The following is a 24,505-nucleotide window of genomic DNA, read 5'->3' as shown; positions in this document are numbered from 1 at the left end:
ACTTGTTATATCATGAATTATAAACTTGTGGTCTTTGTGATCTTTTGTCAACTTTGTTGTATTATGAAGTTTGATATGTTTACCGATCGTATTTTAGATTTCGACCATTACCGGTGTATTTTCCGCACCAAACTTTCGTTTCCGATGTTTTCAAAATACCGATATCTTTTCCGTTTCCAGAGTTACCATTTCCAATTTTGTTTCCGATAAAAAATATGAAAACAGTAATGGTTTTAGTCTTTACCGACCGTTTCCGACCGTTTTCATCCCTAGTCGGTATGGTCCATATCATATCCAGACCGATCGTGATCGGATGTTGGAATGGTTTAAAGGGCTAAAAAAATTGTTCCAAGTATAAGTATTGCGTTAGAATCATTTTCTTGATGAGAAACCTGTCGATTCTATCCCTTTGACATAGACATTAACTAGGTGAGCGCCCGTATGTTGCAACAAGAACATATAATAGCATAATAAGTTATATACAAAATATGTGTTATACTGCTATGAGAAAAGATTTCATAATTCATTTGTGATCATAACCATATATAAATTTTATTATTTTAATCTAGCTTTTTCACCATTACATTGCAACCATCAATATCATACAGACTTCGATATATGCCACAATTTGCATGGTCTCATCATTGTAGAGCACGTCTCACACCTACTGGAAGAAGTCCCCTCGTACATCGTCAGTCATCAGGCATGCACCACCATAATGTGCTTGCTTAAACAAAAAGACAAGTGTGTGTTTGCGAAGAGAATTAAAGGCAGGCCGTCACAAAAGCTACTCCGACAGTGGCGAGGATGACGAACTGGTCATTGATGTCAGTCCTCCTTTGCGTCACCTCCGGCGCCGAGATGACGCCACAATCCTTGATATAGTAGTTATCGAACACGCGCGATATGGATAGTACCGATGACTCTTAGCTAGGCTGCTAGACGAAGTACACCTCGGGCTCAATAGCGAGGTAGTACACCTGACCGTTGCACCACCGGATGCACTACTCCTCTACATACATCATGTTCGAGGACACTCACACAATGTCAGCAATAGTCGTCGTCCTAGCGCACAAGAATTCATGGCTGGTCAGTAGCGACTTACGTGGCAGGTTGGGCTTTAGGTGGACGATGAGCTCGACAGCGTGATGACGCCGTCGTCAGATACGGTGCCCAGAACAACCTGAGAGTCACTGACGTTGGCGACGATCATGAGGTCCCCCTGCTTGATGATAGACAACGCGATGCAGCCGGTCTGGACCACGTCCAAGCGACGGCTATGCCAGAGCTTGTTGTACACAACGACGCATGCGGCCACGTAGGACTGCTTCCAGAGGTCAAATTAACAGTCGCGAAGCTTCTTCTTGTCGTCGATGAGCGACACCAACATGAGCGCCTCCTGCTAGTGGTGTTTTTTGGGGTTTCCAAGTAAGAAACATGGATTTTGTTTGACGTTGGTTTATGAAAATGACTCACAAGTCAGATCCATGGAAAAATGTTACGGAGAATAAATGTCACGCATGCAAAAAAAGAAAATTAAGTTGAAAACATGATTCAGACAAAATAAATTGCATGCAAGGCTCTTCTTTAAATACTACTCCTTCCATCCAAAAATATAATTCAAGAATCTTAGTGATACTTATCTACTACTATGCAATGTGCAAGGGTAGTAGGTGGGCTTGGTGAGAGATGTAGTAAATATTTTTCCTGTTATATAAATGTAGACATAAACACATATTCGGAATGGCAGGTGTCACACCCGGTCTTTACGGAACAAAGTCGGGTGCCTCTCATACATGCGCCAAGAAGACAACATATATAATAACAGAGTGTATAGAGATAAATGTCACAATAACATCAGAGTATTTATTACATAGCGGAAGTATTTATCACATGAACTCCTCTTGAACGACCTATTCTTCTCCTGTGGGGGGGTGTGAGACAGCAAGGGTGAGCTCACACATGTTCATCGCTCAACAAGTTGTGGGGAATAATGTGGCATGAACTCACCAAAGGTGGGAGTTCATGTGAAGTGTAAGGCTGATCAACAAAATAAATGTTGAAGCTGAGCATTGCTTTTATAAGTTGGTCCAAGTTTTATTAGCAGTTACTAAGTGTAAGTAAATACCAAACCATAATAAATAATAATAGAACAAAATTAATAATGAATCCCATGCAAATGAAAATGACAAATTGAATTTAAGTTCCATAAATTACTCATGAGAGAGTCCTGAGCTGCTCATGACCGTGAGCTCGGCTAGTATACCAGTTTTACACTCTGTAGAGGTTGTACCCTGTACCCACAAGTCGTGTATCCCATGTCGCCAGGGTTTGCAAGGCCCTTAGACACTACCGAGGTGAATGGCTAGGGATCCACTATGAGGCCTTTACAAAGTTCAACTAGCTTTCGAAAACCCGCTACAGTTTATGGGAAGAGCACTTGCAAGAATCCCCCATCTGACCACCATCGCAGCAAAATCAACCCGAGAACCTCCTTGCATGCAACTCCCCTACTGCCCTTGCCCCTTTCGGGTAAGGTAGTCTTCCACTAGCTTTCCTAATTAGTTAGCCAAGGGCGTCCCATTCCACCAATGTGGTGGCACGTGTTTTAAGTTAATCTCCATGTTCCAATTAAAGATATAATGACCTTGACATGAACATAAATAACATAACAGAATAATTGGAACATGGATATAATGAAATATTAACCCAAAACCATATAAAGCAATAGCAAAAACTACCCAAGTGATTCAGGGGTAAACAAGGTAAAAGATAATCAGACTAGGGTGACGTATTGGGTCCCATCAAAATTAATTCTATGCATGATAAAGTGATTATAAAGAACATTATTAGGTAAGTAAATGTGATCAAGGGCACAACTTGCCTGACACTTGAGATTCCAGTTACCAGGGTGATTCTTCATATCCTAGTGACCTCACTGCTAGTCGTAGCAATACAAACAAACATGGTATAGACAAAATTAACATCACACTAAACATAAATACAAGCTAAATAATAATAACTCGTGCGTCGCTACGAGATCGTGGGATCGAGAACTACTAAGATCGGAGTCGTGGTCATCAAGTTATGATGTGATTAAATGATTAACACTAGGTCTTTATTTTTATAAATCTAGACAAAAGATAACCAAAAATAGTAATTAATTCAACTTTAATCTAAATTATAAATTGACTATAGATCATATTTTAGTAGATAATGATGAGCACATTAACAAGACTAACCAACATAAGTTAAGTAAAGATCTAGTCATAAAATAATGAGATATGGTATAATAAATGTTGTTATTGTATAGTAAATATTTAAATGAGACTAACGCAACTTGAACGGATCAAATCAGAGTTAAAACGGAGGAGTTATGAATTTCCTAAGATTTTATGCATTTGATATAAGATTAATTAGGAAATAAATTTTAAAGAGGCTTTCATGTCCAATCAGTGACACTATTTGATAAAAAAAATATTATAAGATTATAAAAATTGGAATGTGTCAATTCGGAGTTCATATGAATTTTCTATGATTTATACAAGTTCTAGCAATTGTTTTCATATAAAAATTCATTTCCTAAATGATTTTATATGTTTTCTCACTGTCTGGACTGCTCCTCAAATTCTAGAGACAACAGGGGCTAATCTACTAAAATTCCCGAGACACAGTGTTACAACCTCATGGACAGCGGGTTAATTTCGTAAAACTACATGGGCTCTTAAGGAAAAGTGCACGGCGAAGGGGTACGGTGCAGATCTAGCCGTTGGATCTAAAGCATACGACGCAGATTAGTCCGGACTCATAAATGAACCGGTACGCAACTAGGGCCACATGATCTGATATTAACGACCCAAATTTTAAATAGTAGTGAACGACTTGGATCCGAACGACCATAGATCAACGGTCGAGGCTCAACCCTGGCGAAGCGGTACGTGACTCGCAATCCTAACCCTCCGATTGAAATCTGACGGCACAGATAATAATACCCAGAGGGGTACACATTCCGTTAATCCCTGCCGTTGCGGGCTAGATCAATGGCAGCCGGCCTTTCTTCGCCCCTCAACCCGAGCCGCGGCGGCGCACCGAGTCCCATGGCGGAGCACCCGCCGGCGGCGTGCGCACGCGTCCTGATGCTCTATTTCCAACGCCGGTAGGTCCAACACGAAGCCACTACACAATCGAAAGGTTGGGCTAGATCCTTACCATGAATTAGGGTGCGGAGATGAGCGCCCACGGTGCAGCTCAAACCGCGGCGGCGCCAATTGTTCCGTCGAGCAATTGCTCCAGCCCCGACCAACTCCCTTGCCCAGGAAGGTCACCAACACTTGCGGGTATCACAGTCGATCCTTCCCCAGCCCGGAGCTCAATGATTGACGATGATTAGCCCAAGATTTTCCCCGCGCGGCGGCGACCAATCCCCTCTCTGGTCCTTTCTCTCTCTGTGTTTTTGTTTCTGGATGGCTTGGCTTCCCTACGCATAGGTATAACCGAGGGGTTTGCGGCAGCCTCGTATATACGCCGAGGTCCGAGTTTGTTAGGATTTCTGAAATCCTAGCTCTCATCCGTGATGCAAGCGATGCGCCCATGGTGGAGGTTCGCGCTGCGCGGCGAGTCCAACCGAGTAGCCGACAGCGGGGTGCCAGTCTCTGGCGAAGTGGCCCCACTGGTCAGAGCGGATGACGCGCAAGACCCGCCAACGGCCACGGTGAGCTCCACAACAGCTTCCGTGGCGAGGAAGTCGGCCTCAGGCGCAACCACCCGAGGAAGACCCGGCCTGATCGGTGGGGCCCAATCGACGGTGAGAGCGGAGAGAGGCGCGTAGTGAGGTGGAGTGAGGGAAACAGGCCGCTCGGTTTCGGCCCACCGAGCCGAGAGGGCTTTTCTTTTTCTTTTTATTTATTTATTTATTTATTTTCTTTTCCAATTTCCTTTTCATTTTTAAATTCCAAATTTTGAATTCAAGTCTTTGTTGCAAACTTGCTCCTTGAATTAAATATTCAAATTACACATACTAATATGGTGATAAATTTACTTATATGTTATTTTATACTATGTAGTAATTTTCTCTTTTTTTCTTGATTCTTTCTCATTTTTCTAATTTCCCATTTCAATTGAAGTTTAAAGTTCATATGCAAGAGTGCCATAAAATTCCATATTTCAAATATCAATCACAGTCTCATGGATTATGCTTCTATTATCTAAATTAATATCATCTATTATATCCCTTGTCATTTATTTATGGGGGAATAAATGAGTCCATAAACATTTTTTCCTTTCTCATTTTCTATTCTATATTTTTCATTTATACTTTGAGGTCAAATTTATATGTTCAATAAAGTACCTCACAAGAAAGTCATCAGCGAAAGATGCACTTTTCTTTATTTATTTATTTATTACTTAATTAATTTAGTACCATTAATTGATTATGAGAAGGAAAGATCAAAATGAATTTTCCAAGGGTTTCAACAATTCTCAAAACACTACATAAATATATTTATTTATTTATTTATTTTATTTTTTCCTACCCAATTTATGGTCTTACAAATCCTACCTCCTTAACAGAAATCTCGTCCCCGAGATTTGTAAGAAAAGGGGTTTATAACCATGTTATCTCAAACCATATGCACATACAAAATCTCCGCATGATGCATAATTTATTAACAGCACATGGGGTCAATTAGACCTTATTATTCCTCCTAAAATAGTATCATATCGACTACTAACTAATGTAACATCTAGATCTTATGAATAGTAGTAACATATATATATGTTTATGTAGCTTGGTGGAGCTAGAGGTGGTGGTGGAGGTTGTTGTTGTCGTTGTCTTTCCAACTGTGCTTGTCTTATTTCTCGACGTATCTCCAGCCGGTCCTGACGTATTTCCTCGCGTTCTTGTCTTATCTGATTTTGCATTTCGGTAACCATGTCTACCATTAGTTGTATTACCAGCATTTGGGCGGCAACCACTTGATCGATTCCAACATGTGCATGATTTGGAGGATTCATTTCTGTTTGCTGTTGTCTGATAATCTTTCCTTCCTGGTATTGACCATGAGAGTTAGAAGCGTATGGCAAAATAGTTTTGCAATGGAAATTATTCGATAAGCGGAATGAATAAGCTAGTAGCTAGTTATGATCTGAAGATTCTTTAGCAAGGCTTAATCTTTGTTTTATGTCCAGATTGGGGTTACCAGTCGCATAAGGTGAATGTCCAAGGTTAAAATAGAATTTTGTCAAGATGAGACAAACTATATAGTGTAGGTCAAAAACTTGTTTGACATTTGGTGGGGATAGGTAGATTATACAATTCATCATAACTCTTATGGTTAGGTTAGCTCATGGTTGAGTTGGCCTAATGTGCCAAGTTTAGTTAACACTTGGTTAGTATGGGTTTAATCTCTTCTATCAGTATCACTAATCTGTTTAAGTGGACCACATTAAATTAGATCACATTTGATTCTAAAATCCCATTTAAGAATACCATTTAGTTGAGCATATCAAGCTGACTTTATCTTCATGAAATTCTAGTATCCTTTTTTTCTAAGTGGATCTTCCAATTCATTTTTTTATACACCTAAAATTTTCATGCCATTAATAGGTGTGGTATAGAAATAAGGGTACATCATGTTTTAACTATTAGGTGAGTGTTGACATAGAACGAGTGTACTATGGCATAATCGAGCTTCCTTTGGGGTCTGAATTAGGGATCATTGGTCGTAGTGTTAGATGCCATTATCTGAGTTGGAATAACAATTGTGGTGTATGGGGTAGGTAGATTAAACAAAGTTTTGCTTTGCTTTTGGAATGAATGAGTTGAGCAACCTATACATAGGCTAGGTCGTGGTTTCACTGATGAGTTGGTCTAAGACACCAATTTAGGTTTAACAGCCTATTTATAGGATTATGGTTTAGTTAATACTTGTAAAATATATTAGACCATATCAGATTAGGTAGGGTCTAGATTAGATTGGATATAACTAGATTAAACTTTAGTTTAAGTTAGATAAATCTAGCAGGGTAGAATATGTATTGTTAATATGTGTTAGAATCCTTTGAGATAGGATGAATTATATAGTGTAGGTAGGTCAAAATCTCTGTGAGGTTAAAACAGAGGGTTATGCAACTATCTGATGGTTAAGGTAGTTGCATATGGTCGAGTTGGTTTGTCATTCTTAATTTAGTGCAGGGTGAACTAAGTTAAAACATGTTCTATCGGAGTAGAGTCTCATTTATTTCATCGGTATTATCCTTCTTGTTAAGTAACTTACATTAGATTAGCTCAACCTAAGGTTAGCCTTTGTTAGGTTAGATTAATCTATCACATTAGATCAGATCTATGTTAGATTGGTATTACTAGTTGAGCCTAGATCAGATCTAATTAACTTGGATTAGGTCATGATCATGGTGGGATGAGTAAAGTGGTTAGGGTAAGATGAGTTTATAAGGATAAGATAGAATCTTCTAAAATGAGATGAATCTGTTAAAATAGGATAGAATATGCTATGATAAGATGAATCTATAGAGCTAGATATATTTTAATAGGGAATATTATTAGTTGGTCTAGCTATTTTATAAACATTTTCATATATGTATATGTAGATGCAACTGTGGACATTACTCCACAACTCATCACACTCAATCAAAGAATCAAATAAAACAGTTATCACATGAACAAACACTCAAGCATATAAATATTTATAAAAATAGTTTTGATTTTGTTCCTAAGATTTGGTCTCCTATTCCTAAAGGTCATTTTAGGTACAGGATTTCAAGGTGTGAAATCCAGATTTGTCTTTAGAAAGAAAAGGTAAGAATAATCAGAGTAAAGCGGAAATACATGAGAAAATATTAAGAGAAGTTTAGAAAGAATCAAAGTAGCAAAGGTAAGTAAACTATGGTTGTCCAGTTCTATCTAGGTTTTGTCCTACAGTCAACTTAACTCTGATACCACTTCTGTCACACCCGGGCTTTAAGGAACAAAGCCGAGTGCCTCTCATATATGCGCCAAGAAGACAACATATATAATAACAGAGTGTATAGAGATAAATGTCACAATAACATCAGAGTATTTATTACATAGCGGAAGTCTTACAAAATAAAGGATAAATATAGAACAAACTAAGGATCATCCTTGGCGCCATAAAGTCAACTGGGAGACGCCACCTAGATCGAATCGAACTCCTCGATGTGTGGCTCCTCTTGAACCACCTATTCTTCTCCTATGGGGGGTGTGAGACAGCAAGGGTGAGCTCACACATGTTCATCGCTCAACAAGTTGTGGGGAATAATGTGGCATGAACTCACCAAAGGTGGGAGTTCATGTGAAGTGTAAGGCTAATCAACAAAATAAATGTTGAAGCTGAGCATTGCTTTTATAAGTTGGTCCAAGTTTTATTAGCAGTTACTAAGTGTAAGTAAATACCAAACCATAAGAAATAATAATAGAACAAAATTAATAATGAATCCCATGCAAATGCAAATGACAAATTGAATTTAAGTTCCATAAATTACTCATGCGAGAGTCCTGAGCTGCTCATGACTGTGAGCTCGGCTAGTATACGAGTTTTACACTATGTAGAGGTTGTACCCTGTACCCACAAGTCGTGTATCCCATGTCGCCAGGGTTTGCAAGGCCCTTAGACACTACCGAGGTGAATGGCTAGGGATCCACTACGAGGCCTTTACAAAGTTCCACTAGCTTCCGAAAACTCGCTACAGTTTATGGGAAGAGCACTTGCAAGAATCCACCGTCTGACCGCCATCGCAGCAAAATCAACCCGAGAACCTCCTTGCATGCAACTCCCCTACTGCCCTTGCCCCTTTCGGGCAAGGTAGTTTTCCACTAGCTTTCCTAATTTGTTAGCCAAGGGCGTCCAATTCCACCCTTGTGGTGGCACGTGTTTCTCAAGTTAAGCTCCATGTTCCAATAAAAGATATAATGACCTTGACATGAACATAAATAACATAACAGAATAATTGGAACATGGATATAATGAAATATTAACCCAAAACCATAGAAAGCAATAGCAAAAACCACCCAAGTGATTCAGGGGTAAACAAGGTAAAAGATAATAAGACTAGGGTGACCTATTGGGTCCCATCAAACTTAATCCTATGCATGATAAAGTGATTATAATGAACATTACTAGGTATATGCCCGTACGTTGTAACTGGGGACACTTGTGCACGCATATGTCATTGTTTAGTGATGCTATCAAGAATCAACTCAACAATCATAACAAATGTCTAAGTCTACTATTTCGAACAACCAAAATTTAGGTCAATGTCTCTACTAATCGAAATAGGCAAATCTTAAGTTGATAATACAAGATATGATAATGTACCATGGCCTCTATAGAACAATTTTATATTGCAGGGTGAAAATTATAAAAAAGACCCTAAGCCTATCGAAAGAGGATGGGGAGTTATGACTATCAAAATTATTTTAGCTTACAAATATGGCCCTCTTATCTTTTTTTGTCGTGGGAGAATGTGTTGTGTCATGATTTCTACATTACTTACATATGGACAAGTATTATGACAATATTCAACCCATCTAAAGATGAATCCTCTAAAAACAAGTAGAGCAACTGATTCATTGAATAATTTTGTTGAAAAAATCGGTCTCTTGGACATTCTACCGCAAGATTATCTGTGAAGATTTATTTGTTGACAATTACATATACACTACAGGATACAAGGCTTGTCTGCGAGCCCAAAAATGTAGAAACCTGCATAAAATGGCATATTTGCAGGATCTTAGACAAAAGCTGCTTGCTTCCCTTATTACATAAAAGAGAAAAGGTTGCACCAAAAGTAACAAGGCTCGGAGATTACAGTAGAAACAGAATTTAATTAACAAACATAGATTCACATGGTACATGCATAACCATGAACCTGAGCGCAAGCATCGCACCTCTAATACGTGTTTCCCTTCTAAATACAATTTATCTTCTTTGATATCAGAATTCAGGACCTTCACCAAATCTAATGAACCTTCACACAGCTTCAACCCACCTGACGCCCATGGTTGTGCTGAAGTCCAAAGAGCCAATTAATACAAATATGTTGTAAAGAACAAACAATATTTACTCTTCACCCTCATATTTTCCTGGGACCAAATCAGAGTCTTTCACCAAACACATCAGATGTACTCACTTTCCCCTAATAAGATCGAGAAAGAAAATTGGCTTAGTTTAACATCATCACAATGAGATATCAATGACCAGCTATGTAGATAGGCATGCACCCAAAGCCTCCTTCAGATACAACAGAAATGAAATTCATGATCTTGTAAGTCATTTTTCCAACATGATCACCTTTTCCTTTATTGTGAAGTCTCTATTCAGTATCGAGTACTGGGTACTTCCTACATGGTCCAAGCACACCATAATAGAAAAGACCTACTATTTCACATTTTTCTAAAAAAATGTATTGATGATGAAGGTAACTTAAAACTATAGTTAACCATTCACTAACCAAAGAAGAATATTCTGTCTTAACTTCTAGTTTAAGATATTTCTAAAACCATGATTCAGGCACATCACAACTATAGGTACTGAAGAAGATTGTAGCCCAAATTTTTTCAGGTAAAAGGTTTTGTATCTGTTAAACATCCTATATGGGTATGTACTGCAACATTTTATGAAGCCACCTAAATATATAAATAAATTATGTGATAATTGTGAACATACAGATGGCTGTGGAGGGCTAATCATGCAGGAATAACTTAAATCTAAAAAATCCGAGAAGTAGGTATTCACAGAAACACCAAACATGCAGATATCTGAAACGTCAAAGGTGCCACCTCTGAGGTAAAAAACCAGGATTGTTTCGTTGTTCTTTTTCTCAAAACCATAAGCTAGCGATGCGAGGGTAGGCCCATTTATAATACATAGAACCTCCAGCCCAACATGATAAAATATCCACATGGACTTAAAGTGATGTTCCATGTATGTAATACTCAATTCTGCATGTATGGGATGACAATGGCCTCTCAAATGTACAAATATATATGTACAGTAGAGGCACTGATATTGCGCTTGAAGCACAGGGACCTATGATGATACAATAGAAAACTTGATGGCTTACCTCAGGCGTCAATGGGCAAAGGCCATCTTTTCTTTTCAAATCTAAGTCAATCACTTTTTCTTTCCACCATGGATAAGCATACCTGAAGCCAAGAGCAATTCAAAGCATGTCACTTCAACAGAAGAAATTGAAAGGGAAATGTGCCCTTGGGCCATTTCTAAGTATTTTGGTGATTTAGTGTCCAACACAAGTGCCTAAGTGTAAAAAGGGACAAAGTACAAATCAAGGATAAAGGTATGTTTCTCAGACTTAGTACATTGTTTTATGGACTAATGTATTGTGTCTAAGTGCTGGAAACAGGAAAATCCAATTGTAAATGTCTTGGCTCGAGCAGCCAAGACTCTGCTGAGTCTGGGAGCACCGGACTGTCCGGTGGTGCACCGGACAGTGTCCGGTGCGCCAGGCTGGCTCGAGCGAAATGGCCGCTCTCGGGAATTCACCGGCGACGTACGGCTATAATTCACCGGACTGTCCGGTGAGCCAACGGTCGGCCGGGCCAACGGTCGGCCGCGCGATCTGCGCGGGCCACGTGGCCGAGCCAACGGCTAGAAGGAGGCACCGGACTGTCCGGTGTGCACCGGACATGTCCGGTGCGCCAACGGCTCCAAGTCTGCCAACGGTCGGCTTCGCCATTTAAGGAAAGAAATCGGGCACCGGACAGTGTCCGGTGTGCACCGGACTGTCCGGTGCGCCAGTCAACAGAAGGCAAGATCAGCCTTCCTTGATTGCTTTCAACGGCTCCTAGCTACCTTGGGGCTATAAAAGAGACCCCTAGGCGCATGGAGGAGGACACCAAGCATTCCTACAACATTCCTAAGCACCAAGACATCAATTCCACGCATTTGGTTCATTGTGATAGCATCTAGAGCTCTTGTTGAGTTGTGAACTCATTGAGTGGTGTTGCGAGCTCTTGTTGCGACTTGTGTGCGTGCTGTTGCTCTGATTTTGAGTCTTGTGTGCGTTGCTAGTTCCTCCCTTACTCCGTATTTCTTTGTGAATCTCAAGTGTAAGGGCGAGAGGCTCCAAGTTGTGGAGATTCCTCGCAAACGGGATATTGAAAGGCAAAGCAAAACACCGTGGTATTCAAGTTGGTCTTTGGACCGCTTGAGAGGGGTTGATTGCAACCCTCGTCCGTTGGGACGCCACAACGTGGAGTAGGCAAGCGTTGGTCTTGGCCGAACCACGGGATAAACCACTGTGTCATCTCTGTGTTTGATATCTTGTGGTATTGTGTTTTGTTGAGACTTCTCTCTAGCCACTTGGCGATTTTTGTGCTAACACTTAACAAGTTTTTGTGGCCATAAGTTTAAGTTTTATAGGATCACCTATTCACCCCCCCTCTAGGTGCTCTCAATTGGCATCAGAGCCGTTCTCTTCAAGAAATGGACTAACCGCCCGAAGAGATGGATCCTAAGGGCAAGGGGATGGTGATCAACGATAAGGAGAAGGAGTCCTCCGTCAACGAGCCCAATGATGACAAGCCCACCGACTCAGGCTCGGGCCACAAAAGAAAAGACGGGAGGAAGAAGAAGACAAGGCGCATCAAGGAAATTGTCTACTACGACAGCGACGAATCTTCCTCCTCCCAAAAGGACGACAACGACCACGAGAAAAAGAAAACGATCAACTCGAACTTTTCTTTTGATTACTCTCGTATTCCTCAAAGTACTAATGCTCATTTATTATCTATTCCACTTGGTAAACCTCCTCATTTTGATGGAGAGGACTACAGATTTTGGAGTCACAAAATGCGTAGTCACTTGTTCTCTCTCCATCCTAGCATATGGGAGATTGTAGAAAGTGGAATGCACTTTGATAGTACGGATAGTCCCATGTTTATTAATGAACAGATTCATAAAAATGCACAAGCTACTACTGTGTTGCTAGCCTCTTTGTGCAGGGACGAGTACCATAAGGTGAGCGGCTTGGACAATGCCAAGCAGATCTAGGACACCCTCAAGATCTCTCATGAGGGGAATGATGTCACCTTGCTCACCAAGATGGAGTTGGTGGAGGGCGAGCTTGGACGGTTCGCAATGATAAGGGGCGAGGAGCCAACTCAAACATACAACCGGCTCAAGACCCTTATCAACAAAATAAGGAGCTACGGAAGCACGCGATGGACGGATCACGACGTCGTCCGCCTAATGCTAAGGTCCTTTACCATTCTTGATCCTCATTTGGTGAACAATATTCGTGAAAATCCTAGGTACACCAAGATGTCGCCCGAAGAAGTTCTGGGGAAGTTCGTAAGCGGGCGAATGATGATCAAGGAGGCAAGATATGTGGACGACGCGTTGAACGGTCCTATTCATGAGCCTCAACCCATTGCTCTCAAGGCAACGAGGAGCAAGGAGGCGCTACCGAGCAAGGTGGCGCAAGTTGAGGCGACCGGGCTAAATAATGAGGAGATGGCCCTCATCATTAAGCGCTTCAAGACGGCGCTTAAAGGTCGCAAGGGATAGCCAAGCAAGACCAAGACAAAGGAGAAGCGCTCGTGCTTCAAATGTGGTAAGATTGGTCATTTCATTGCTAACTGTCCCGATAATGAAAGTGACCAGGAAAAGGGGAACAAAAGGGAGAAGAAGAAGCATTACAAGAAGGCCAAGGGCGAGGCACATATCGGAAAGGAGTGGGATTCGGATTGCTCCTCCTCCGACTCCGACAATGAAGGACTCGCCGCCACCGCCTTCAACAAGTCATCCCTCTTCCCCAACGAGCGTCACACTTGCCTCATGGCAAGGGAGAAGAAAGTAAGCACTCATGATACTAGTACTTATGCTTCTTCAAGTGAGGATGAGTCTAGTGATGATGATGAGATAGATTACTCATGCTTATTCAAGGGATTAGATAGATCTAAAATTGATAAGATTAATGAGTTGATTGATGCTTTGAATGACAAGAATAGATTACTAGAAAAACAAGAGGATCTTTTATATGAGGAGCATGATAAATTTGTTAGTGCACAAAAATCTCTTGCTCTTGAAATTAAAAGGAATGAAATGCTCTCTAGTGAATTATCTTCTTGTCATGAAACCATTGCTACTTTAAGAAGTGTCAATGATGATTTAAGTGCTAAACTAGAAGTAGCTAGTAAATCTAATTCTTGTGTAGAAATTGTTGAAACTTGTAATAGGTGTAAAGATTTTGACATTGATGCTTGTAGTGATCACTTAGTTTCAATTTCAAAATTAAATGAGGAATTGGCTAGTCTTAATGCCCAATTTAAGACTAGCAAGAATGAATTTGACAAGTTAAAATTTGCAAGGGATGCCTACACGATTGGTAGACATCCCTCAATTAAGGATGGACTTGGCTACAAGAGGGAAGCCAAGGACTTGACAAGCCATAAGGCTCCCATCTCTGCCAAGGAGAAAGGGAAGGCCCCTATGGCAACTAGTGCTAAAAAGAACCATGCTTTTATGTACCATGACAGAAGACAACCTAGAAATGCTTATAGGAGTTGTAATTCATATAATGTCTTTGATTCTCATGCCATGTTTGCTTCCAGTTCTTCTTATGTGCATGATAGAAATGTTGATAGAAGAAATGTTGTTCATCATATGCCTAGAAAGAACATTGTTCATGTTGCTAGGAAAGTTATGGATGGTCCTTCTACAATTTATCATGCTTTAAATGCTTCCTTTGCTATTTGTAGAAAGGATAGGAAGATAGTTGCTAGGAAATTAGGGGCAAAATGCAAGGGTGATAAAACTTGCATTTGGGTCCCTAAGACAATTGTGACTAACCTTGTAGGACCCAACAAGAGTTGGGTACCTAAGACCCAAGCCTAAATTTGCCTTGCAGGTTTATGCATCCGGAGGTTCAAGCTGGATTATTGACAGCGGATGCACAAACCATATGGCGGGGGAGAAGAAGATGTTCACCTCCTACGTCAAGAATAAGGATTCCCAAGATTCAATAATTTTCGGTGATGGGAACCAAGGCAAGGTAAAAGGGTTAGGTAAAATTGCAATCTCAAATGAGCACTCTATTTCTAATGTGTTTTTAGTTGAGTCTCTGGGATATAATTTACTATCTGTTAGTCAATTATGCAATATGGGATACAATTGTTTATTCACAAACATAGATGTGTCTATCTTTAGGAGAAGTGATGGTTCACTAGCTTTTAAGGGTGTATTAGACGGCAAACTTTACTTAGTTGATTTTGCAAAAGAAGAGGCCGGTCTAGATGCATGCTTAATAGCTAAGACTAGCATGGGCTGGCTGTGGCATCGCCGCTTAGCACAGGTAGGGATGAAGAACCTTCACAAGCTTTTAAAGGGAGAACACGTGATAGGTCTAACCAATGTTCATTTCGAAAAAGATAGACCTTGTGCAGCTTGTCAAGCAGGGAAACAGGTGGGAGGCTCTCATCACACCAAAAATGTGGTGACAACATCAAGACCTCTGGAGCTGCTGCATATGGACCTCTTCGGACCCGTCGCCTATCTGAGCATAGAAGGAAGTAAGTATGGTCTAGTTATTGTTGATGACTTTTCCCGCTTCACTTGGGTGTTCTTTTTGCAGGATAAGTCTGAAACCCAAGGGACCCTCAAGCGCTTCCTAAGGAGAGCTCAAAATGAGTTTGAGCTCAAGGTGAAGAAGATAAGGAGCGACAACGGGTCCGAATTCAAGAACCTTCAAGTGGAGGAGTTCCTTGAGCAGGAGGGGATCAAGCATGAGTTCTGCGCTCCCTACACACCTCAGCAAAATGGTGTGGTAGAGAGGAAGAACATGACGCTCATAGATATGGCGAGGACTATGCTTGGAGAGTTCAAGACCCCCGAGTGCTTTTGGTCGGAAGCCGTGAACACGGCTTGCCACGCCATCAACAGGGTCTACCTTCACCGCCTCCTCAAGAAGACTTCATATGAGCTGCTAACCGGTAACAAACCCAATGTATCTTACTTTCGTGTATTTGGGAGCAAGTGCTACATTCTAGTAAAGAAGGGTAGAAATTCTAAGTTTGCTCCCAAAGCTGTAGAAGGGTTTTTGTTAGGTTATGACTCAAATACAAAGGCGTATAGAGTCTTCAACAAATCATCGGGTTTGGTTGAAGTCTCTAGCGACGTTGTATTTGATGAGACTAATGGCTCTCCAAGAGAGCAAGTTGTTGATCTTGATGATGTAGATGAAGAAGACGTTCCAACGGCCGCTATGCGCACCATGGCGATTGGTGATGTGCGACCACAGGAACAATTGGAGCAAGATCAACCTTCTTCCTCAACAATGGTGCATCCCCCAACTCAAAACGATGAACAGGTTCATCAAGAGGAGTGTGATCAAGGGGGAGCACAAGATGATCATGTGATGGAGGAAGAAGCACAACCGGCACCTCCAACCCAAGTTCGAGCGATGATTCAAAGGTATCATCCCATCGACCAAATTCTGGGTGACATTAGCAAGGGAGTAACTACTCGATCTCGATTAGTTAATTTTTGTGAGCAATACTCCTTTGTCTCTTCTATTGAGCCTTTCAGGGTAGAGGAGGCCTTGCTAGATCCGGACTGGGTATTGGCCATGCAGGAGGAGCTCAACAACTTCAAGAGAAATGAAGTTTGGACGCTGGTGCCTCGTCCCAAGCAAAATGTTGTGGGAACCAAGTGGGTATTCCGCAACAAATAAGATGAGCACGGGGTGGTGACAAGGAACAAGGCTAGACTTGTGGCAAAAGGTTATGCCCAAGTCGCAGGATTGGACTTTGAGGAGACTTTTGCTCCTGTGGCTAGGCTAGAATCAATTCGTATCTTGCTAGCATATGCCGCTCACCATTCCTTCAGGTTGTTCCAAATGGATGTGAAGAGCGCTTTCCTCAATGGGCCGATCAAGGAGGAAGTGTATGTGGAGCAACCCCCTGGCTTCGAGGATGAACGGTACCCCGACCACGTGTGTAAGCTCTCTAAGGCGCTCTATGGACTTAAGCAAGCCCCAAGAGCATGGTATGAATGCCTTAGAGACTTTCTAATTGTTAATGCTTTCAAGGTTGGGAAAGCCGATCCAACTCTTTTTACTAAGACATGTGATGGTGATTTGTTTGTATGCCAAATTTATGTCGATGACATAATATTTGGTTCTACTAACCAAAAGTCTTGTGAAGAGTTTAGCAGGGTGATGACGCAGAAATTCGAGATGTCGATGATGGGCGAGTTAAACTACTTCCTTGGGTTCCAAGTGAAGCAACTCAAGGATGGCACCTTCATCTCTCAAACGAAGTACAGGCAAGACTTGCTGAAGCGGTTTGGGATGAAAGACGCCAAGCCCGCAAAGACTCCGATGGGGACCGACGGACACACAGACCTCAACAAAGGAGGTAAGTCCGTTGATCAAAAGGCATACCGGTCAATGATAGGGTCTTTACTTTATTTATGTGCTAGTAGACCGGATATTATGCTAAGCGTATGCATGTGTGCTAGATTTCAATCCAAACCTAAGGAGTGTCACTTAGTGGCAGTGAAGCGAATCCTTAGATATTTAGTTGCTACGCCTTGCTTCAGACTCTGGTATCCAAAGGGGTCTACCTTTGACCTAATTGGATATTCAGATTCCGACTATGCTGGATGTAAGGTCGATAGGAAGAGTACATCGGGGACATGCCAATTCTTAGGAAGGTCCCTGGTGTCGTGGAACTCTAAGAAACAAACCTCCGTTGCCCTATCCACCGCTGAGGCCGAGTATGTTGCCGCAGGGCAGTGTTGCGCGCAACTACTTTGGATGAGGCAAACCCTCCGGGACTTTGGCTACAATCTGAGCAAAGTCCCACTCCTATGTGACAATGAGAGTGCTATCCGCATGGCGGAAAATCCTGTTGAACACAGCCGCACAAAGCACATTGACATCCGGCATCACTTTCTGAGAGACCACCAGAAAAAGGGAGATATCGAAGTGTTTCATGTGAGCACCGAGAACCAGCTAGCCGATATCTTTACCAAGCCTCTAGATGAGAAGACCTTTTGCAGGCTGCGTAGTGAGCTCAATGTCTTAGATTCGCGGAACTTGGATTGAATTGTAGCATACATGTGTTTATGCCTTTGATCATGTTCATTCTGCATTGTGTTGCTTATTATGGTGCTCAAGTTGTACAAGCACTCCCCGGACCTCACAAGTCCTTGTGCCAGTAATGCACATATTTAGGGGGAGATGTGTTACAACTTGACCCTTTGAGACTAACCATATGCTTGAGTTTGCTTGATTTAGTCTCAAAGGAGGTTTGAAAGGGAACATGTGGACTTGGACCATGAAAGACTTCCACTGTACTCCGATGAGAGGGTAACTTATTCCAAGTTCATCTCATGTACTCTTATTGCATTTGTGTTCTTATTTGAAGATTTTGGTGAGGCAATGGGGTTAAGGGGCCAAGATTGATCCCGTTTTGGTGCTTGATGCCAAAGGGGGAGAAAATAAAGGCCAAAGCAATAGATGGATCAGCTACCACTTGAGAAATTTTGAAAATAGTAGATTAGAGCTTTTGGTTTGGCAAAACTCTTTCAAAAAGGGGAGTTTTTGAAATCCTCGATCAAATTTCTTTGGAAAACCTCTCTTTATGTCTCTACAAGTGGAGTTGACTTAGAGATAGGAATTTGAGTTTGATTTGCAAAAACAAACCAAGTGGTGGCATAGAGTGATCCATATATGTCAAATTTGAATCAAAACAATTTGAGTTCTTATTTGAATTGATTTTGTATTTGTTCTACTCGCTTTATATTGTGTTGGCATAAATCACCAAAAAGGGGGAGATTGAAAGGGAAATGTGCCCTTGGGCCATTTCTAAGTATTTTGGTGATTTAGTGTCCAACACAAGTGCCTAAGTGTAAAAAGGGACAAAGTACAAATCAAGGATAAAGGTATGTTTCTCAGACTTAGTACATTGTTTTATGGACTAATGTATTGTGTCTAAGTGCTGGAAACAGGAAAATCCAATTGTAAATGTCTTGGCTCGAGCAGCCAAGACTCTGCTGAGTCTGGGAGCACCGGACTGTCCGGTGGTGCACCAGACAGTGTCCGGTGGTGCACCGGACAGTGTCCGGTGCGCCAGGCTGGCTCGAGCGAAATGGCCGCTCTCGGGAATTCACCGGCGACGTACGGCTATAATTCACCGGACTGTCCGGTGTGCACCGGACTATCCGGTGAGCCAACGGTCGGCCGGGCCAACGGTCGGCCGCGCGATCTGCGCGGGCCACGTGGCCGAGCCAACGTCTAGAAGGAGGCACCGGACTGTCCGGTGTGCACCGGACATGTCCGGTGCGCCAACGGCTCCAAGTCTGCCAACGGTCGGCTTCGCCATTTAAGGAAAGAAATCGGGCAACGGATAGTGTCCGGTGTGCACCGGACTGTCCGGTGCGCCAGTCAACAGAAGGCAAGATCAGCCTTCCTTGATTGCTTTCAACGGCTCCTAGCTACCTTGGGGCTATAAAAGGGACCCCTAGGCGCATGGAGGAGGACACCAAGCATTCCTACAACATTCCTAAGCACCAAGACATCAATTCCGCGCATTTGGTTCATTGTGATAGCATCTAGAGCTCTTGTTGAGTTGTGAACTCATTGAGTGGTGTTGCGAGCTCTTGTTGCGACTTGTGTGCGTGCTGTTGCTCTGATTTTGAGTCTTGTGTGCGTTGCTAGTTCCTCCCTTACTCCGTATTTCTTTGTGAATCTCAAGTGTAAGGGCGAGAGGCTCCAAGTTGTGGAGATTCCTCGCAAACGGGATATTGAAAGGCAAAGCAAAACACTGTGGTATTCAAGTTGGTCTTTGGACCGCTTGAGAGGGGTTGATTGCAACCCTCGTCCGTTGGGACGCCACAACGTGGAGTAGGCAAGCGTTGGTCTTGGCCGAACCACGGGATAAACCACTGTGTCATCTCTGTGTTTGATATCTTGTGGTATTGTGTTTTGTTGAGACTCCTCTCTAGCCACTTGGCGATTTTTGTGCTAACACTTAACAAGTTTTTGTGGCCATAAGTTTAAGTTTTACAGGATCACCTATTCACCCCCCTCTAGGTGCTCTCAGAAATAAGTAGAGGAAATTTCACTCTAGGTTAAAGGCACAATTCCAAATATATTGAAACAAACAATTGAGTTTTAACAGACTTACCGTAGGAAACAACCTGTACACAGACTCACCACATGCTGCTGCGGTACTTGAGGGTGTATGGGCCGCTCTCGAGAGACCTCCCAAAGTGGGTATGCACCTTGTTTTGCCCCTTGCCGCTCTGGTCGACGAGCGTGAGCTCGAATAGCGCGCGCAAATCGGTGCCTTCGCTGGCAAGGGCTATGAAGAGCGAGACGTAGGCAGCGCTATCCTCGCCGCTCTTCCCATCGGGGTAGAAGTAGATCGCCCAGTCGAATCCCCCCACGTTGAAGGGCTCGGAGGCGATGAACTTCCCCAGCCAGGGAGCGGTGTGCGAGACCAGCGCCGAGGAAAACAGAAAAAAAAGTTAAAACCACAATTATAGAAGCCATGCACATCAATGATGTATGTAGAAAATGAAAAGGACATGTTCAAACACAAAGTCATAAAGGGGAGTGGTGAGCATTTTGCAAGTTACTTCTGCCAGTTTCTGAAACTTGAGGCTTGGAATGGATTGTCTGTAGCCTTTAGGTGCAATCTGGGACTTTGACATGCGAGTTAAAAGCTTGTAGAACTTGACAGTCAATTTTAGAAAATGTTCTGCTTGAGTATCTGAGAATGCAAAGCTCAAATCAGGACACAAATAAAAACAGAACCAAATGGACATATTATGCTGCGTCACAACATACCCATAGGGCTCATATGTGCAAAGGAAGAGAGCACTTGAACTACTAATGTTGATCTCGAGTAGAGTCCTTTCTCCAAAGCCAACCTTAGCATTATTTCATCTGCTGGTTGATCTTCATCAATGTTAGCACAATCATAACCTAATGTAAGCATTGCTTTAAGCTTTCCAAAGCCCCCATCCAATTCAGTAAGAGATGACTCAATCATTTGAAGAGAGAGAGCTGCGAGTGAGCTCTTTGTTTTACAGTTAATGATATGAAATGTATCAGAAGAATCTCCATCATCTCCAGAGGCCATTAAATTCATCAACTCGGTAGACACCTCATAAACAAGAATCATGTCATCTGGAGCTGGTGTAAGATGTATAGCTAGTTTTAACATCTCTCGTGCCATTCTAGGACTTTGCATGGTTTTCTTTCTACATAGATCTGTAGCCCATTTTCCAACAAGATGCCTTCGTTCAAGTTGCATTGAAATACCCAGAATCAATTCAATTACAGCCTACAGAAATGAACAATACTTAATTAAATCAGCTCAGTTTTCTTTATATGCTGTTTCATGTAGTTGATTTATAAAGAGTTATTCTCAACAAAAACACAATATATCACATGGTACAACAAAGCAGAGGCAAGGGAAGTGATCAGAGTACTTTCCACCAAACAAAATAGGAAGTGCTCAAATTATGACTGTACAGGTAATGCCAGACTAAAAGAGCCCTTATACTTCCTACGAAAACATATTGATGTTTTAGGTATCTGGCGACTGTAAATTTAAGCAGGCAGAAATTAAATTAGTGTGCAGACATCCATAATGAACAGACAACACAGAAGCATCTAGTTCAATCTGAATTTAGGGCCTCAAAATGACAATAAAAATGAATGCAGTTAAATCTGAATTTAGGTGCATCCACCACATCATTCACCATAATGGTACAAACACAAACTAAACAAAGGCCACTGGCTAGTTCAAATTATAGAAGACATAATCATTCAACAACAAAGGCCATTGGCCTGTTCAAATTACAGAAGACAACTAAATTTTTCGGTACCTTCAAAATACCTCGTTTCTCCTTTCCTCCATCGCCACAGTACCTGGAGATGGTGGTAATAAGAGGGAAGTCGGAATTATTGAGAGGCATGGAAATAACTATAGTAATGGATAAACACCCAATGAAAGCAAACATAGAAATGCAATTAGAGAGATACTTAAATACCCGATGGATATGAACCGCGAAATGTAAATGATGAGAAACTTACTCGATAATATTTTGCATGGTTTTGACCACCACCCCTAAAAATTATGTCTAACATGTCCCTAATTGACTCCAATCTAGACACTGCAGCCTTTGCCTGGACCCCTGGCCCAGTTTGAGCAGAATTTCCTAAATATGCAGGAACAGAACAAAAGTTAAAACAGAATAGTATGGCTGCATTTCAGCAGTTTGGAGCAGAAAATTCAGGACGATGGAAGCACTTAACACAGCAAATGTCACTCTTCTGTCTAGAAGGATAGGACGTGTCAAGGACTTTAGGCGGCCTATAAGCAAGTTTCTCATCAGCAAAACAGCCCCACCTTCTCTTGAAGTTAAGACATCACAAAGGCGTTCGGTTCAATGTCTTGGCCCTTCCTCCTTGAAATATTGAGAAAGCTCAGTTTTGGGGTTATTTGGTGTTATATTAACAGTGGGCTTTTAGCATCATCTTCAACATAGGTGCTACAGAATGGGATCCATGTTGAGGTTATCTTACACCAGCAAGCATTGCGGCAAGGTGATCCATTATCACCTATGTTATTTACACCAGCAAGCATTGCGACATATGGTGACTTTGGCCTTTGGCTTCCAGTCAGGGGAGCCTACAACCCCTTGCTGCACATGCCTTACCGCATAGGATTTCTCTATATGAAGATGACTTTGTTGTTTTCCTCCTGCCCACAGCCAGATAGAGATAACCGTGGACATCATTTGTTTATTTTGGTGAAGCATCTATTCTCAAAACCAATGTGTAGAAGAGCAATGTGTTTCCTATCCAGAGCTCGAAATTGGATATTCTTGTTGTGAAAGAAAAGCAGCCATGTGAGGTGCTCAATTTCCCTTGTAACTTGTAGGTACCTTGGTATTCCCTTATCTTTGAGGAAATCAACCAGAGCACAATTACAGCCTCTAATTGATAAAATTGCTTGCCTTCTACCGGTTAGAGGGCAAACTATCAAGACAGGCTGGGAGACGTATTTTTGTTCAGTTTGTGCTCACTTCCACTTTGATCTATCTTGCAATGGCTTTAGACCTCCCACCATAACAGCTGGATCCACTCCAACAATGGCAAAGCTCCTAATAGACGAGGTCAAGGAATGTTGAATGTAACCATAAATGGAGCGAAATATATGTCTGAATGACAACGACAACAAACATAATGTGAACTAATCACGAACGGGCAGATCGGGCACCTGAGAACACTAAGAATAGACAAACTTTTCTTCAGAACCACATATCTTTTCATGAGAACAGCTCCAGCACCATCACTCACTTGACTTGAATTACCTACACGGTTTGATTGGTTTATCAGATAATGTCTCAGCAGAAGAAGAAGAAGGTCAACTTGAGATAGATGGACCAACGACCTTGGACCAACGACCTTAGGGAAGGAGTTGACGACTTGGCCGAGTGTGGGTATGGGGTGGGGATGGTCGGGCGCGACGACGGCGGGATGGCCAAAGGCGGTCGCGGGGGGTTGGCCGTGCGCTGGCAGGGGGCGCGAACGGTCGAGCACGGTGGCGGTGGGAGTGGAAGGGTGAGGGCGCCCAGAGAGGCACGGAGCACGGGCTGGACAGATGCAGGCACTGGCCAGGCGGCGTCTCCGGCGCAGGGGCGTTGGGCGAATGCGACCAGGGAAGTGGTGCTACGCGATCGGGGGAGGGGACTGAGGGCGAGCAACACGAACACGAACCAGGGGATGTGGCTGGGGTATGGCGTACCTGTGGGCGCAGGCGGTGGCGCGTGGGCGAGCGTGCACACGCAGGCAGGGGGGCTTGGTGTGGACGCCTCCGTTGTTGTGGGGGTGGGGCAGGAGAGCGGATGGCGGGGTGTGTGCGGCGTGGGGGGAGGCGGGATGATCGGAGGGGATGGGGGCGATAGCGGGGGTGCAGGCACCAAGCTGCGCGCGGCGGCGGCGGCGCCCGACCCCTGCATCCCCGATGACGCGCTCGTCGAGACGTTCGGCCTCCTCCCCGCCAACTCCGTCCACCGCTTCAAGTGCGTCTCCAAGGCCTGGTGCGGCCTCATCACGGACCCGCTCCACCGACAGCGGTTTGCATAGACCCTGGCAGGGTTCCTCTGCCGCGTGGACAGCGCGGCGGCACCGAGAGCTTGTGGCTCACGCGCCCCAACGCCATGGTCCTAGAGCGGAAGGAGATCTGGGAGGATTTGAGGTTGCAGATGGCGGCGGTGGGAGGAACGCCCGCGGGATTGCGTTGATTGTGGCGGCGCGGTGTCGACGGAGCGCTGATTGCGGGCGGGTGGGAGGATAGGATGGTCGCGGCAGAACATGGTACTGTGCACGCCTACAATACCTTCATATAGAGTAGTAGAGATTGGGTAAGTAAATGTGATCAAGGGCACAACTTGCCTGACACTTGAGATTCCAGTTACCAGCGTGATTC

The 24,505-nt window shown here is 42.9% G+C and overlaps 1 protein-coding gene across 1 annotated transcript; it reads right to left on the bottom strand.

The window, feature by feature from the left end:
- Positions 1-1,120: 1,120 nt before the first annotated feature.
- On the bottom strand, positions 1,121-21,928 carry LOC109945661 (uncharacterized). The gene is made up of 6 exons (XM_020551972.1): positions 21,908-21,928; positions 20,851-21,349; positions 20,589-20,773; positions 20,215-20,471; positions 11,098-11,179; positions 1,121-1,324 (listed from the first exon to the last, which is right to left on the bottom strand). The coding sequence occupies exons 1-6, from the start codon at positions 21,926-21,928 to the stop codon at positions 1,121-1,123; spliced, it is 1,248 nt and encodes a 415-aa protein (XP_020407561.1).
- Positions 21,929-24,505: the final 2,577 nt, after the last annotated feature.

Source organism: Zea mays, chromosome 4 (genome assembly GCF_902167145.1).
Source record: "Zea mays cultivar B73 chromosome 4, Zm-B73-REFERENCE-NAM-5.0, whole genome shotgun sequence".
In the NCBI taxonomy this organism is placed as follows: Eukaryota; Viridiplantae; Streptophyta; class Magnoliopsida; order Poales; family Poaceae; genus Zea; species Zea mays.
This window is presented reverse-complemented; position numbering and strand designations above follow the sequence as displayed.

Excerpts from the sequence above, each read along its gene's own strand:
- LOC109945661 (XM_020551972.1), bottom strand. The coding sequence starts at position 21,928 with ATGGAGGAAAGGAGAAACGAG. Across the intron at positions 21,350-21,907 it reads TGGAGGAAAGGAGAAACGAG|GCTGTAATTGAATTGATTCT; the intron begins GTATTTTGAAGG and ends TCATTTCTGTAG. Across the intron at positions 20,774-20,850 it reads TGCACATATGAGCCCTATGG|ATACTCAAGCAGAACATTTT; the intron begins GTATGTTGTGAC and ends TTGCATTCTCAG.